This window comes from Cavia porcellus, unplaced genomic scaffold (assembly GCF_034190915.1).
Source record: "Cavia porcellus strain 051 isolate PalLab524CR breed Dunkin Hartley unplaced genomic scaffold, mCavPor4.1 scaffold_24, whole genome shotgun sequence".
NCBI lineage: Eukaryota > Metazoa > Chordata > Mammalia > Rodentia > Caviidae > Cavia > Cavia porcellus.
This window is the reverse complement of record NW_026947507.1, coordinates 26,207,070-26,223,609: the sequence shown is the minus strand read 5'-3', so window position 1 is coordinate 26,223,609 and position 16,540 is coordinate 26,207,070. Positions and strand designations below refer to the sequence as shown.

At 40.0% G+C, this 16,540-nt stretch overlaps 2 protein-coding genes across 6 annotated transcripts in view; one reads left to right on the top strand and one right to left on the bottom strand.

The window, feature by feature from the left end:
- Positions 1-16,540, top strand: part of Palld (palladin, cytoskeletal associated protein) — a 368,121-nt gene that overhangs the window by 303,488 nt on the left and 48,093 nt on the right. The window lies entirely within an intron of this gene.
- The window catches only part of Cbr4 (carbonyl reductase 4), a 114,917-nt gene continuing 108,167 nt past the window's right edge, over positions 9,791-16,540 (bottom strand). The window contains exon 5 of the mRNA XM_063234782.1: positions 9,791-16,023. Coding sequence (XP_063090852.1) covers positions 15,929-16,023 — 95 coding nt within the window. The 3' untranslated portion in view covers positions 9,791-15,928. The remainder of the gene's footprint in view (positions 16,024-16,540) is intronic.

Below are 16,540 nucleotides of genomic sequence, written 5' to 3'. Positions count from 1 at the left end.
CTAATTCTTCCTTTTTTCCTCATCTAATGACTTGGCCATTACATCCTCCATTCTCTAGCATGAATTCAGCTTCAAATGCTGTGATTTCGGTTATTGAAACACACCATGAAGCTTTGGACCTGGCTGAGTGACAGAGAACACTTGCTTAGCAGTGGTGGGGCCATGGTTCATTCCCCGCACCACAAAACAAAGCAAAATCACACCCTACCCTGAAGTGGGTGCCACAATTGATTGGTTTGTAAAAGTATTGTTTTACATCCTGACAAATTTGGCTGTCTCTCTAAAATGTAATCCCTTTGACCTCCTTCCTTTCTTCCCATCAACAAAATTCACTATTCTATCACGTTTATGTAAATTTTCACTTGCACATTTAATTCTATGTCTGCTTCACAATTCTTTTTATTCTTATAAGATCTAGGACCAAAAAAACATTGGAAATGTATGCACCATATACAGTCAAAGTGAAGGTTCAAGTTTGTGCGTCATTCATTTTCTCATGTTTGCTTTTATAACGTAGATACCTAAGAGCTAAATGCATCCATTGGACTTTTGTAAGTTAAGCAACTTTAAGAACGTTGTAATGATCATAAACTTCAGGCCTTACATAACATATAGGGTATCAGTGTCAAAACCAGCAATGTCTGCTCAACAAATAATTGAATTCTCTTTATGAGGAAGGCATGGAATTACTTTGCAACTGCCTTATGTGAATTCTAAATACATTATTATGAGAGAGAAAGGAGGTTGGTGCATGACAGGTAACTCTGGGGAGTAATGTGTATGGAAGTTTGCAGTTTGTCCCTTTTGGGTGAACTGTGAGAGTCCGCATGATGTGGTGAGTTGTAAAAGGAGAGTTGCATTGCAGAGGCTAAGGTGTATTAGCATCGAAACTTACGTAAATCAGTAAGAGAGTGCAAGTTCATGCCTAAGGCTCACAAGCACCCTGAAAAGCAGTGGTTCTGGAAGCACAGAAGTGGTCCCCACAGTAGCAGTGTCAGCATCGCCATCACGGGAAGGCACATGCGTGCCATCCCAACGGATACTAGGACATCTGTTTCTTACCCACTGCTAGGTGTAAACAGGACTTTCATTTAAGTTTAGCCATATAATCCCCATACACGCAGAAATGCTAATTTGGAAATGTTAAGGCCAAAGTAAAGCAATTTCAATGTTTGCTAACGAAGAAGGGCTTGAAATTAGTGGGTTGGTTGAAATGGGAACTGGAACTCAAAACTGCTCCCATCTTTCATTCTGGTTTGGATCCTCTTCCCTTCCTCCCTCATCCCCGTCATCCTCCTTTCCCCCTCACTGGGCCCCACAGAAATGTGAGCCAGCATTTATTTTTCCTTAAAGCCTATGCTTAATGGCTTCTAAGGCTACTGAGAGCTGTAAATGTGTGTAATTTAGAGATCGAATGCACCAATCTTTGTGGTCAGTGACTAGAAACCAGGGCTGAGCAAAAGCCATTGGTCTCTCATTCAACCCAGCAAGTATGCCATGCAATTTAGGTGCTGATCTGCTTGAAATTTCTTTCTTTTTTTTTTTTTTTTTTTTTTTTAACAGTACCAGGGATCAAACTCATGACCACGCACTTGCAAGGCAGGCACTTACGCCGCTGAGCTAAATCCCCAGCCCCTGAAATTGCTTTTTTGCTATTAACCGACAGCTTCTCATAGCAACAATGATAAAATAATTTGAGAGAAATGTTATCACACACAGTATATGAAAGGAAGCAATACTAAAGGCGGGAAGTTAGGAGATCATCATCAGACTTAGAACTATGCTAATTTGAATTCTGAGGCTGAATACCAATACAACCCAAAGTTTAAATCTGGGGTGTTTATTTGTTCTGTGCTTTAAATGGCTGAAAGGAAAGTCTTAAGATTGGCGGAATGTATTTCAGAGTGTATGATTGTTTGAATCGGTCTTTTCTCAAGAAATGTGAAGATTCAGCTTTATGACTATCCTTTGATTTTAAAGTTTACCACTCACTGTCAAAAGCTACTTCAAGCTCTTATTTCAGAAGAAGTCAGTTTTCATTTTCTACATAAGTTCGTAGTATAATTAATGTCTGGTTCTTGCAGACACAGATGAACTTTCCTTAAAATGTAACTCAAGGATACTGTGAGAGGTTATTTTGCAAGGTTTCCTTCTAGATGTGCAAAAATTCTTTTCCTTCAGGCAGGATATACAGATTCAATGCTTGCCACCAGCATCCCCCCCATAAATTAGGCCTATTGTGTTGCGACACCCTTGGACATACTTACATTCCAACTGGGTGCAAAAGTTGACCGATGTCTTTTAACTTTCCTTGGCAACTGATAGCATCAGAGGAAGAGATAAGCTGCCCTTGGAGAGAGAATAGTAATGAGTTCCAGGCCCACCATGCAATCCCGACTTTCTTTTAGACTCAGGGCTATGCTAAGTGCTTGGGATGTTTGGTTATTTGTCTTTTAAAGAAGCCAAATTGGATTTTCTTCATTGTTGAAAGACCAGAAAAACATGCCTTCTTTAAGGTGATCCCTGTAACACTCTAGCCTAAAGGAAGAGGGTGTATTTTGACATGTGACAATTTCTGTAGCAATGATGTGTTCACTGACAGACCTGTGTTCACTGGCAGAGAACTTGATATCTGCTTTTTAAAGTCTAAATTGAATTCTCTATAGATTCTGAGGCATTGAGAAGGATTTCAGTGCAAACCAAACTTGATATGCATATTTTATCAATATTGAGGGAAAGTGAGACTACAATTTCTTGACAGCCAAATTCCACATTATACTTTTACACTTTCAATCTCACTTGAACTTGATAAGAAATCTCATCAGTGGATATCACTGTCCCTGTTCTTAGAGAGAATGGTGCAGCGTGGAGAGACCATCAGACTTAGGGAGATTCAGATCTCATGTGGCTGACTCTACCTAGGAGACAATGAATAAAAAGTGAACCCCCTCTTTGCACCCCATTCCCTCTTCTCGCCCTCACATCACTCCCATTAAATAGGTACAGTTTCATTGTGTACACTCATAGTGAATTTGCTAAAATTTGGTGTCATGAAATATAACAAACTTCTGACCAGTTTTCCAGTATATTTGTTTAATTTTTAAATAGCAATAAACTCTCTATTCTCCCTTCGTGTTTGAAAGCTACTAAGAAACAAAGGATTTGACTACAAAGCAAGAAAAATTTTGTCTGACCACAGAGCCAGGAAGCTTAGTTTGCTTGGTGTCTGAACTTTAAGTGATCTTCCAGGGCATGTGTGTGGGTGACCCAGGAGGCCTTTCAGCCTCTGCTTTCTGCCTTGTGCTGCTCAGCACCTGGGGGAATGAATGTTCTCTCTGTAGCTCCCCCTCCCTGCCCAAACTTTCAAAGATAAGAGGAAACTATTTCCCTGGCTATAAAATGACTTTTTTTTTTTTTTAAGTACAGTATGCCTGGGCTTATGCTACTAAAAGCCCTTATCAAAATCCTCTAGAAAATGACTGTCCCTCATATTCTCAACCTATTTGAAAAGCCTGGGGGAAAAATCTAGTCCACTGTAGGGAGAATGGGTCTCATTTTGTCACTTACATAACTTCTAATGATGTGGTTTCTAATTCTGTCATTTTCAATATCCTCTTCTAGGTCTGGTTCAGAAGTAGGCAAGCATTATACAAAATATGCACTTCTTATTCTTGCTTAGCATGTGTGTCCTCAGGTGCTGTCTCAGTACCTGGCATCCCATGGCTGGCAAGAAATTTTTGCCAAATGAATGAATCTGGCCCAAGTGTCATGGTGCAGCAGGGGACATCAGCTGGGTGGCTGTCTGCCAGGTCATAGTGTATGTTCAGCTGCATCCTCTCTTCTCTTCCTGTGTGCCACCAACCTGCCCATGGCACCAGCATTTGCTGTCCACCCTAAAGACTGGACTCATGGCCTGACTTACTTTTGTTTCCTGTTTCTAGAATTTTTTTCTGCCCCTCACTCCCCTTATATGCCTAAATATATAAAATGACATAGGTACGATAAAACTGTTTGGTAAGTTAATAGGACAATTATCCAGTATCTTGTGGATTTTTTGTTCATCCTAAATTTACCTGTATTGAAAGACTTATCATTTAGCATTTTAATAAGCCATAAGTGAGAAAATTATAGCTCTTTTTTCTCCAGATGATAAGCACATAGGTTACAATGAAAACTCTAGCTCCGGGCCCTGTCTAACAAAATAATCTAATGTCAAACCAGTCTATCCCACTCTGGTCTCTTGCAAATATGTTAAGTTCTCTTGGAAAAATAGAAGCATCAACTTGCTGTCAAGGTGAAGTGCTCTGAGGTTTGTGACAGCTTCTCCCCACAGTGCAGTGGCCTCCTGGGTTCAGAGAGAGAGGTAAAGGTAGACACTGCCTGGAGAAGCTGCGGATCTGGGAGAGCTAAGACACCGCACACCGCCTCCACACCCCTCTGAATAGCAGTCCCAAACGTGAGTTACAGCAGACATACAATGCTGCGATCCCTACTAGGTTTGCGCGGCTGAGACCAGTACCTAAGATGTATTACAAGGTCTATCTGCATTCATTAAGTTCATTGAAGGCGCTGGACAAGAAGGAAGAGGAAAGAAGAGGCCACCCCAAAGTTTATGTGCACAAGAGGCAGTGATTGAAAGGACTGCAAGCTGTGTTTAGAGTATTTGACTGTTTAGAGTATTTGACTGTTGCTGAGAGACAGGTAGGCATTTTCTTCTGCCTTGTTTTTGGTAATATTAAGTGTTCATTCACCATTAAATTTTGAAGAAAAAAAGAGTCGTTTACTTTTTAGATGTCATCATTTATGTTTTCATAATGTTAGCCATTTGGAGAAGAAAAACAGAGATAATACCGCATTGGTGTTGTAACGGAGAGATTCACACACAGCCAGCTGATGGCAGGAAGGGGAGAGAAGCCATAGCAACAGCTGAGAGCATCGCTGATGGTAACTTCTTTCAACCAACACAACCGCCAGCTCTTCCATCTGTGTACACAAAATTTATTTTGTCCCAATGAAATGTTGGGCTTAAAAATTTAGTACACGTTATTTTTACAGATGACCAAATGAAGCCCAGGAGCAGCCACCCTGGAAGATCTGCACACGAGGTCACAGCTCTAGATAGCCCATGCTCACTTCCCTCCTGGTTTGCCTTTCACTGAGGCTACCGAGGGGCTTTGTGGCCTGAGTGCGTGGACCCAGATAGGTATGTAGAGAGAACAGGTAGTGGATGCCATGAAAAATGTGCCAGAAAACTGCAGGGCCTTGAACAGTGTAGGGGCACAGAATGGGCTTTTCCGCAGGAAGTGACTGACATTTGAGCTGACATCTGAAAGTCCGATGGGAGGTGGTGAGAGGTGTTGAGCCAGGAGTAGTGCTGGTATTGAAGGGTAGGGCTGAAGCAGACAGGCCGGGGCGGGAAAAGCAGCTGAATGGGACAGCCAGGACCAATGGGCCAGGTTAAGGAATTTGGAATTTATCCTGAAAGCAAGCGGAAGCGGTCGTGGGCCGGGAAATCAGATCACGAGCTCAGAGGTGGGTTTTGAAACTCCCGGGGCTGTGTAGGAGAGGAGAAAGAGGCAGGTCTTGGGGTGTGGAGGAAGTGGGTGAGGGTCAGGCAGCGGTGACTGCTGGGGTTCTGACTTGTGACACAAGGTCAGTGACTGTGTGCGGAGGAAGGAGGAGGGAGGCTTCTAACAACAGCTGACAAAGCACACCTCTGGGGCAACCTTGTTCCCATGCAGTCTTCATACAGGGCCTATTCAGACGCTGCTATTATCCCATTACGTAGATGAAAAACTGAGATAGGGATTAATTGTCCAAAATCACACAGTAACTGTTCAGTACATGTTAGCCATTTCTGCCTCTTATTCATTGACTCATTCATTTGTCCATTCTTGGAATGGATGCCTGGCTTATTACTATATAAAACAGATGTACCCTGCCCTTGTGGAGACTGTAGCCTAGCTGGGAAAACAGACACTAAACAAACCGACGTTTGACCTTTCTTGGGCGCCCTGGTCAAGGGTGGTAGAACAGTCTAGGATTCTAAGATCGAATTGTAGCTCTTGTATAAATCTTGGGTGGATGTTATGGGGTGGATATGCTTTACTGACTAAGCCAAAAAGTATTTCTAGGTGTTCTTATGGTTGCACAGGCACCCCAGTGAATTGGGTCAAAAGTAGGCAGCGTGCTGACTTTACAGCAAGGAGGCCAGTGGGCCACGGAGGGCCAGCAGTACAGTAGGGTCCATGTCTCAGAGCGCTGGGGCATCTCCTGCCAGCGGTTAGGTACAGCTCCTCTGGACACAAGATGGGAAGAAGTGACCCAAATCTGACTGCCTCCATCAGATCAAGGGCAGCTTCCCATTCTCTACTATATATAGTAAAGAGCTTACATAAGAGTGATATGAAAAAAGACAACCGAGGGGGACAGAGAATGCCAGCTGAATTTTTTCCACTAAAGCTCATTTTTAACTGTTTGTTTTTTTCTGTTTCCACAATGTCGGTGTAGCAGGGGACAGTTTCCCCAGACAGGAGGGAAGCGGCTCAGTCACTTATGTCTGTGCTCAGCACACCTTGACCCATGGAAAAGAAACCGTACTCACGCTTCTTTTTTACTTACTGTTAAACTTTCAGAATCCCCAGGCTAAGGTTGAAGAGGAACATTCAGAACAAAATGGGGAAATAATATCTTAAGCCTATCTTAAGATAAATGCTTTCAATTACAATGAATGATTTCTTTAAGAATTTATTTCAACTAATCTTTTGTACACTGTACTGTACCCAGTGATACATAAATTTTGTTTATTTATTAGTGTATCTCAACATTACATGACCTTGTCATTATAAACTATTAACTGGATAAGCACATGTTCCATTTTCTTCTAGGACAGTTACTTTGTCTGTTGAACCAGAGTCCTTTCTAGTGCGTTATTTGTCTCTAAGGAAAAGGTAGATATTTGGAGAAATTTGGTAGACAGAGATATAAAACCATCCTGAATATTAACAGCTAACACTTACTGAAGGCTTGCCCAAGCACGCTCTAAGCACATGATATGTGATGACTCATTTCACCTTCATGGCTAGGAGGTAGATGCAATTATGACCCTCTTTTTAAGGATAAAGAACTGGTTCACAAAGGTTAAGTGATCAAAGAAATAATAGAGTCTAAAATTTAAATAGATCCAGTCTAATTCCAGAGCCTACACATGTAAAACGCACTTTAATTCCTAAGTCAGTAAGAGGTATGTGAGTGGAATCCCCAGGTGATGGGACGGAACCTTTGGAGCTAAAAAGTTGAGTCCTTAAACACGATTGCTTTCCCAGCTTCCCACTGTAGATGCTGTTTATGGGGAACAGTGAGTGTTACCCACTGTCCAATATAATAAGTGCAAGAGGCTCAGGTGTATTTATTTTTCTTTCCTTTGGAAAAGTAAATGTTAGAAAAGTTCAGTAACAGATTTAGAAGTATAAAGCTGGGACTGTTAGAACTGCCCTTGCTTATTTTCCAGACCAGATTTCCTTCTTTCCATAACCCTTGTCTGATGGCCGCCCCACACCCTCCACATTTTCTTGACCAGTGTCATTGATTCATCTGATTTTGTTCCCTAACCAAAGTGGAACATGAGAAGTCAGTGACAAGGCTGGTACGTACTCTCTCCAAGGTAGCACACAACATAGAAACCTCCATTGTTGCGTTAGTGTGTTAGGTTAATAATATATTGTATAACAAGGTTGTTTATAAATTACTTGTTTTACAATATGGCGTCAACACTATTGAACCACTGTAGACGTCAGATTTAGAACATTTTTTCTTCAGTGTTTGCTTATTTCTCATGATTGTGCTTTCACCAAGAGCAAACTGAGTAATAACTCTTTACACCCATACAAGGTAATTTTCAAGGAAGTGGTTTGATTTTTATTTTACACATACACATTAACTTTATCAATCCTATCTTTCATACCAGGAAGGGTAAATCAGGTAGTGTGTTCATATGGTATTATGTCAGAGCAGAAAAGATAAACAGGAGCGGTCTAACATCAGATACAACATGCAGGGAGGCAAAGGAGAAGCCTGACATAGCTGCTAACCCTTCACTCTTAAGATAGGATACAAAAATCTTTGGTCGGAACCAGTATCGGAATTAAGATAAATCAAGAATCTAAGGTTTCCTGCTTTTTCCTCTATTCATTGTTGTATGTTTGCATGTCAAAAATGTATTTAAAAATCTTGAAGAACATTAAATATGCCTCCTTAAATGTACCTTCTCTGGGGAATTCAGTGCAGTCTGTAGATGCCTCCGTACTGTTTCTGTTGGTGAAAACACAGTGTCACCTTTCTCCCCATGTCGGCAGCCCTTCTGCTTAGCGTGGTTCCCTGTCTGGAGTCACCCATGGAGAATTAAACCCTGATTGTGAAGAGCAAAACTTCAGGTTTGAATCAAGTTTTCCTAATATGGAAGAATGATGTAATGCTCATGGAGGGGGCCAGGTTCTCTTTGTTTATTTATATTAGCTGAATTCCAGGGGGAAATGCGCTATGCAGCATGTGGCCTGCTGGGTACTATATTTAGCTAAACTAAGTTAATAATATCAGGCGGCATTTTTTTAGTTACGCATTCAAAGTATTATAAGTTTTTCTCCAAGCATCTTATTTTTTATAAAGTTTGTTCAAGCATAAATGCTATTATTAAAATTTCACTTTCTGAGTATGAAGAATGTATCTCCTCTTATCTCTCTGTAGCTCGCCAGGTCTCCTCCTGGATAGTGGTTTCTGAGTTGAGAGAAGACCTTAGTTGAGACGATCCTATTAGCTTTTCCAAGTGGACTTTAACAAGGAAGGAATAGATAAGCACCTGGCACTATTAATCTAGATTCTCTTCTATCCCCCTAAACTTCTTCTAAATATAAAAATAGCCGGTGTAGCTTATAATGGCAGGCTATTGTTTTTATACTTTTACATTGATTTTAAGTACATGCATAAATGGGTAAAAAATACCTATGACTTTATTTAAATGTAATACTTCAGCTTTATAATTGGTCATCCCCTCTTACTGACATGTTCCAATATTTTTGCTTGTGCTCTGTTACACGATCCAAGGCTTACATTGTATTTCACGTGAGACAAAATTTATCTTCACACCACAGCTGTCTTCTGCCCTTTTCTCCAAATTTGCAGAGGTCACAGCTCTTCCCCATGATTGATATCTATGTTCACTGCAGCAGGAGGACTAATTACACAAGCATTACACAACTAATTACACACCACAGCCTTGTGGTGTGACCTGAACAGAATACGGCTAAGGAAATGGAGTCTCTCAGCTCCTGTGGGAGAAAGCTCACAGGACAGGGAGGGCGCACGGCCATCATGGTGGGTAGCACCAAAGGGATTCCAGACAGACTGACCATCTGTGAGCACCTTAGAAAAGGCGAAAAGTTTGAAAATCCATCTTAGAGTCACCTCTGGTATTGCTTGTGGTGCAGTTAACAAGTAAATGAGAAAATAAGTCCGAAATCAGAGGACAGCTTTTTGCCACAATCACAGACAAACCTATCACCACTATGCCATAATATTGACCCCCCAGAATCCAAGTTATTCTAAGGTTCTTTGGTGTGATTCCCCTTTGGTAGAGCACCTGATAAACATCAAGAAGAACAAAGAGACAGTAGCCCTTGTGAGCGGCTCCAGGAGCACTGTCTAGTAGAAATACAACGCGGATCACAATGTAGCCACATAAGCAGCCTTAACAGTCTTGTAGTCACATTCAAAAGGGAAACAGAACAAATGAAACTAATTTTAACAATCTTTTATTTAGCCCACTTGAAATGTTACCACTTGCACATAGAAGGAATATAAAAATGAATAATGAGACCATTTTACATCCACATTTTGAATTAAATTTTCAAAATCCAGTGTATATTTTACACTTTACAGCATATCTCAGTTTGGACTAACAATGGTTCCAGTGTTCAAGAGCCACATATGGCCGATGGATCCCAAACTGAACAGAGCAGGTCTGGAGGTGTGTGACCAGGGACAGGCAGGCCCTTCCCCTCCACACCAAGAGAGCAGACACAGCGTTAAATATGTTAATTGGTTATTTTCATCTTTTCACATCTGAAAACTGCTGCCAACTGATAAACCACGTATTACTGTCAACCCTGGCGATATAAGTGGAGCTCTTTCAGTGGAGAATTACATGTCAGGTCCCATTCTAGATTCTGAACCGCAAATCAACCACAGAAAGAAGTCCCTTTCTGAAGATGCTGACTTCCCTGGCCTGGCACAGGAGCTGGGGTAGAGAGCTGGACATTAGGCAGAGGATACAAAAAGAGGGGGAATGAAAGAATTCCAGCAGTCAGTGCACGGGAGTATATAAATGACAATGAGTTAGAGACAGGGGCTCACTCTTGCTCACTCCCATATTAACTGAGTCCTTTGGGGAGTGAACTGTGCTGTTTTCTGTGAAATATTATTTTCAGTCTGAGGCAAAAGCTTCCTCAGTTATCAAAGTGATTACAGAGATTCCCATCTTTCTTTAAAAGAGAATTTCATTATTTAAAAACACAATACCCACAGAAATGTAAAAAAAAAAAAAAAACTGAAGAAACTATTTTCTGTAATAATATTTTGGTACCAGGCTCCAGATGACGAAATCTCTCCCCCAGGACACAATAACCAAAGCTAAAATCCGAAGTACAGCCTAAATAATGCACAGTGAGACTGATACTTAACAAAGATTTTTATTTTTATTTTAACTGAGACAGAGTTAAAGTTTTATCTGTTCCATCTTCATATTTGGTTAAATCTAACTTTAATTACTTCAAAGAATTTGGTTTCAGCTACATGTAGAAGTAGTAATTGCTGTCAGCAGTGTTGGGACAGCACTGAATAATCAAATATATTCGGTGTGGAAATCTGTGTTCAGAACACTCGGTATAGGAGCACAGAAGCGTGGCGCGTACATCTGTGTGCTTATTAGGTCCAGGGTAATCTGGGAGGGAACTCAGGCAGTGGTAACAGTGAGTTGTGAGGAAACTGATTTTTCTGGAACTCTGCTAGTGTTTGGGGAGACTTTTTTTAAATTTATTTTTTATTTTTTATCATGTATGTGTTACTATTTTAAGAAATTGAATTTAATTTAAAAGAAACAAATACTGCACAAGAAATAATGTCTGCACTTATAATTTTGAATGCAAATTTTAAAAGTTTTTTATGATGACTACTGTAGTACTGACTTTCAGGAACAATCATTGTGTTTTAAATTCTCTCAGGCAAAAATGTTCAATGCCGTTGGCCATTAAGAATACTTTGCTGATTGCACAGTCTTATATGATGGTTTACCTTTGGCCATTTCATTTTCATAATCAAAGCCTAATAGCAGTATCTTATTAAAAGGCAACAAACTAAAAATGTTACCAGCCATTTGGCAGAGTAAATTTCAGCCAAATTTATTTGGATCCTGAATTCAAAGTGATTATGAAAGCAGTTATAAAACTGTTTCCTGTCTTGAGAAGAAAGGGATACTAAAGCTGCATGGGAAATCAGTGGCAGTGCATAAGCCTTCATTTACTGGAGTGGCTTAGGGGCGGCTTGTACATGAGGCATGAGGTAGGGGACTATTCTAATCCTTAAGGTAAGGACTGAGACCTGTCGCCAAAGGCACACACTGAGACGTCAGTGGAAGCCCTCAGATTGCCTTCCCACCAGTAGGTCTGTTTGGTGCTCCTATTTTGCTGCACCGAGTAAATGTGAGGTCACGTTCACTTCTCCACTCTTTACCAGTCTCTTCAGATTAAGGCTAAACAAGCAATAGCTGGAAGTTTAAAAGCTCACTAATTTATTAGCAAGAGAGCCCACATGTGTCAGGGTCTCTCAGACCAGTAAAGGCATGAATGATGTGTTTAAGGAGCGCTTTCCTTTCTCCCTGCACACATCTGAGACAGTCTGAGAGATAAACTGAGGATTCTGAGAGATCCAAGCATCAGGTCTGTGCTGGAGGGATCTCAGATGTGAAAGGGGGTGTGCTGTCAGGCCAAATGAGCTTCGCTACGGAGGTAAGATGCCCCAAAAGGCGAGAGAGAGAGAGAGAGAGAGAGAGAGAGAGAGAGAGAGAGAGAGAGAGAGAAAACGTTCCCTCCCTGCAAACAGCAGAACCACAATGAGGAATCAAAAGGAGAGGCTGACTGAGAACAGATTCACCTACCACTGCTACTCCTTAGAAGAGAGGGCACAGGCCAGGAGCGTTCCCTCTGGAGTTCACTCCACAGCAGAACACAGTCGAGGGCAGAGGGCCCTCACAGTGCCTTGATGCTTCGAGGATACCACACAGTGAGAGTTTTTAAATACAATGGTATCATGCACTTGACAGGCAAAAAGAAACATTTAGCCTATTAGCTCATTAACATACAGAATAAATGGCTATACAGAATAATCTGTAACTCAAATAGCTTGAATGTCTCTGGCCTATTTTGCCATTTTTGTAAATTCTGTGGATCTTCAATTTACCCTTCTGATAAATATTTTAGAGATTAAAATACACCAAGCAAAAAAAAATCACTATTGAGTTCATAACTTTTGTATTTCCATACTTGTATCTATTACATTAATCCTGTCTTATTCAGATGGTATTAATCACAAAACTATTTCTTAATTTTGGTTCCTTGGTAGCAATTGTTTGTACTTCTGAGAACAAAAGTATGCTTTCTTTTTCTAGTAGCCATAATCAAGATATATGATATTTGAAAGGCCAAGTTATGAAGAAAGGTACAACAAATACATTCTCTCATTTTTACCTGGGACACCTTGGCAAATAATTTTATCACATTTAAACTTAAAGCTGTGTGTTATACTGACACCACTGTACCCAGTCAGGCATGCATAGTGTATACCACACACCCGCTGAGACTGTGTTACTGGGGCCTAAACTTATTGGACAGTCAGCTATGCATCACTTCATCCTCATTCTTCAGGGAGAATGTCACCCTTGTGGCAACCTGGCTGGTTTGGAGCATAACTGTCCTTTGCTCCTTGGAATGTTTGTATTATCATTAGAAAGGATTTAGAATATTAAAAATGTTCTTACCCTGGGGTCCTCACTTGAGACCCTAAGAGTTGAAGAAATCCAATCCCTAACCTGAGCTCTGGCATAGTCCTTGTGCAGTACTTCACCAGGTTTATCACCCTGCTGGGCAAACCATGCAATTCCTTCTGTCTGTCTATTCCTGGCTTCCGTGTGTACCATCACACTGATGATACACTCTCTCCAGTGACCTTTTACATCATTTGTTTTAACTCTAAAAAACATAATAATCACATTCATTCAGGTGTATATGCACCTCCCCTAATAGGTACTACCTATTCTTCTAACCTTTCAGTGTATAATCTTATGGTATCATCATAAAACCCAGATATGGCATGCAGCAGGCTTTGTTAAGTACATGTAATACAGGCTTAACATTACAAGTGCACTCTTGGCTATACAGAATAATCTGTAACCAGTTTGTAAACTTCATGTACCTATTATACGTTTCTCATTCTTAAGAGTAATTACATCAGAATTGGATTGTTTTATCTAAGAATTATTTGGATTGGTTTAGTCATTTCTCAGGGTGGAAACCTCATTTATAATAGTTCTTCCCCAAGATACATTTAGATAGATTTCATTTACTGCAGAAAGTTGGATCTGCCTCCTAAGGGGAAAGGTTAGTCAGATCTGTCATTACTGATTCTCATCCTTTGGCCTCTAAGGAATGTCAAAGGTAGCTGGTCAAAAGCGAAGAAGAGTGAAAGCCATTGAAAATACACAGGTTTTTTTTTTTTTTCATGGTCACAAAGCTCTTAATTTGTGCTGCTAAGCTGCATTTCTTGAGCTTGCCAAAATGCATTTTTGAGCTTCTTCATTCTTCAGATGAGAGGTTGGAATGGGAGCCTGGTGACCAGGCGAGGCCTGCATTCACACCATAGAACCCTTGGCTTGGGTATCGTGGCTATTAACTGTTAAACTAGCAAGGGTTGACCTTTAAGGGAACTAAATTACTCCAGTACTAGAGCCAAAAGTGCATTCCTTTCATTTATTTATCCTTAAGAGATCAAAATATGTAAAAAATGTTATTGGCAGTGTATTATTTATTCAGAAATGTTTAGTTCTTCAATGATAGGCCTATGTTAACAGGAATTTGGAAAAAATCTATAAATTGATGTAGTTCATCAGCATGTAAAAAATATATTCCTAAACTTGAACATATTTAGTGATATAATCTCTCAAGAGATTAACATAGCAGATAAATAAAATTAGTAATATTCAGATGTATAATTTTGAAAGACTAGATAATGGTTTTTATAACATGAAGAGACTTGAAAACTATTTAAAGGAAACTATCTAAAAATACTCCAACTTTAATAATGACAAAATTCAGACCCCAAATTATTTAGTCAAGGTCATATAATAATTGGTATCACAATCACTTCTGCCAGGGAATGCACTCAGTATCTCAGGGGCCAGAAGAGTTGAAAAGAGCTGTGATTTCAAAGCCAAAGCCATTTTAAGAGTTTAATTCCAGTTTATTTAGATGTTATTCTTTTTACTAGTTTACTCTTACTGCAACAAACATCTTGTTCAAATAGGAAGAATAAAACTACAAATATATAAAAACTCCCATGATGAAGTTATGGTAGTATTTATGCTATCATGTCATGTATCTTTTGATTTCCAGAAATTTAGCTTCAGATTTTACTTGCATTGTGTGAATTAAAGCTCATCTTCCTGTCCATCTGCTACCTTTTTTTGAACTTAGGTTGTACCACTGTAACTAAGTGGAGACTAAGCATTCAGTAGTTTCTCATTGTAAGTGCTGGTCGATGCTGCCAAAACTGAAAGAAATTCTGGAAGCAAATTTAATTTCTTAGTTGCAAAAACAACCCCTTCAAGCTGCTTGGTATATTGTGATAGTTTCTCCAACAAATAAACAGTTTTTAGGCATCTTGGACATAACTACCTAAAAGTTCCATGTCTGGAGTCCTCAGGATCTGCTTTAGATTGCACTTCCGTGTTCACAGCCTATTAGCTCAGAAACAGAGAGGACAGGGACAACAGAGTGAGAGCCACAGTCTAGGAAGGAACCCAAATTAGGAAGGTCCTTTGTGCCTGATGGAGCCACAGAGCATGTGCTAAGTCCTGAATACTCCATGGTGCTTGAGGAGGGGCACTGCATCCTGGTAGTCATGAGCCAGACCTCTTCACACCACTCACTTAATAAATCCTTATACCTCAGCGTCCCCTCTCTTGTATCATGGAGACCATAAAAGTGGCTTCTTTCTTAAGGTTTTTGTAAGATCAGATGAGTTTTTATAGGTAAAGCACTTATGATGATGTTGGTACATGGCAAATGCTCAGTGATAGTCTTAACCAGTGGTGGTGGTGCCAATGGCAATCCTGTTGGTGCTTGTAGTTGCAGGAATGGTCGTGATTGATTAAATTCTTCGGAGGAGCTCCCCACCCCCCAGTGGCTTCAAAGATAGCAGATAAATAAATGGATCTCCTTTTCAGGTTCTAGGATAGTTAGTTACTAAAACAGTAGTATTGTCTTGTTTGTATCTTCTTCTGTGATGTGATAAACTTCTAGAATTTGTCTATTCCTTAGAGCTGAGAGCCTCCCAATGCTACAAAGTGCCCTACACCGAGCTAAACCCCCAGTCCTGTATGTTTTAAGTCATTTCATCTGTTATGGTAATCTTTATATCCAAATGCTTTTAAAAATTTAAACAGTATAGATTATAAAATGCAAAAGTTTTTTCCACCTCATTGTAGTCTTACTTTCTAGAGATAAACACTTTGAACGCTTGTTTGTTTTTTTGGAACTTTGCAAACCATATGTAAATCTATCCGTTTACTGTTCATCAATTTCAGTTAGTACTATTAGATTAACTTTCAGTATTCTTTCCACCAGGATATTCTTGTCAGGCCCTTGACACCAAACAGTTGATCATTTTTCGTCAAATTAGTCTCTGTTTCCTCTTCCATATCTGCAAAATAAAGAAATTGGCATTAGAAATGATTTGAACTAACTTTTTAAAAAGAAAGATAAAAGAAAGAGGAGGCAGACAGCTAATTTGTACTCAGAATTCTGAGATAAAACTGTCCTGATGGTTATCTGGAGTTAAGTGCTAAAATAGTATCCAAATTTAACTTTCTCCCCTTGTCTTTTTATCTCTCAGCTTGTTGTCTTTTTTATGTATTGGTGTTCTTTTTATAGAATCTTCCAAGATAGGCAGAGATTCCAGAAATTCTCTCCTTTTAGTTGTCAAAGGACAAAGAAACACATTTCTCTTCCATCTTTAGTACAAGAAAAGAATTTCTGAGAAAGGCTCTGATTGGCCTGGCCTGAGGCCATACAGTGATTGGCTAGTCCCGAGTCACATGGTCACCCCCTACCAGGGGTTGGGAGTAACATAACTTCTGACATAGTCACAGCAATAGGGTAAAAGTGGGTTTGCAAAGGACTGCTCCTGCCAGGTGAAGGGAAAAATAGCAGATTAACAA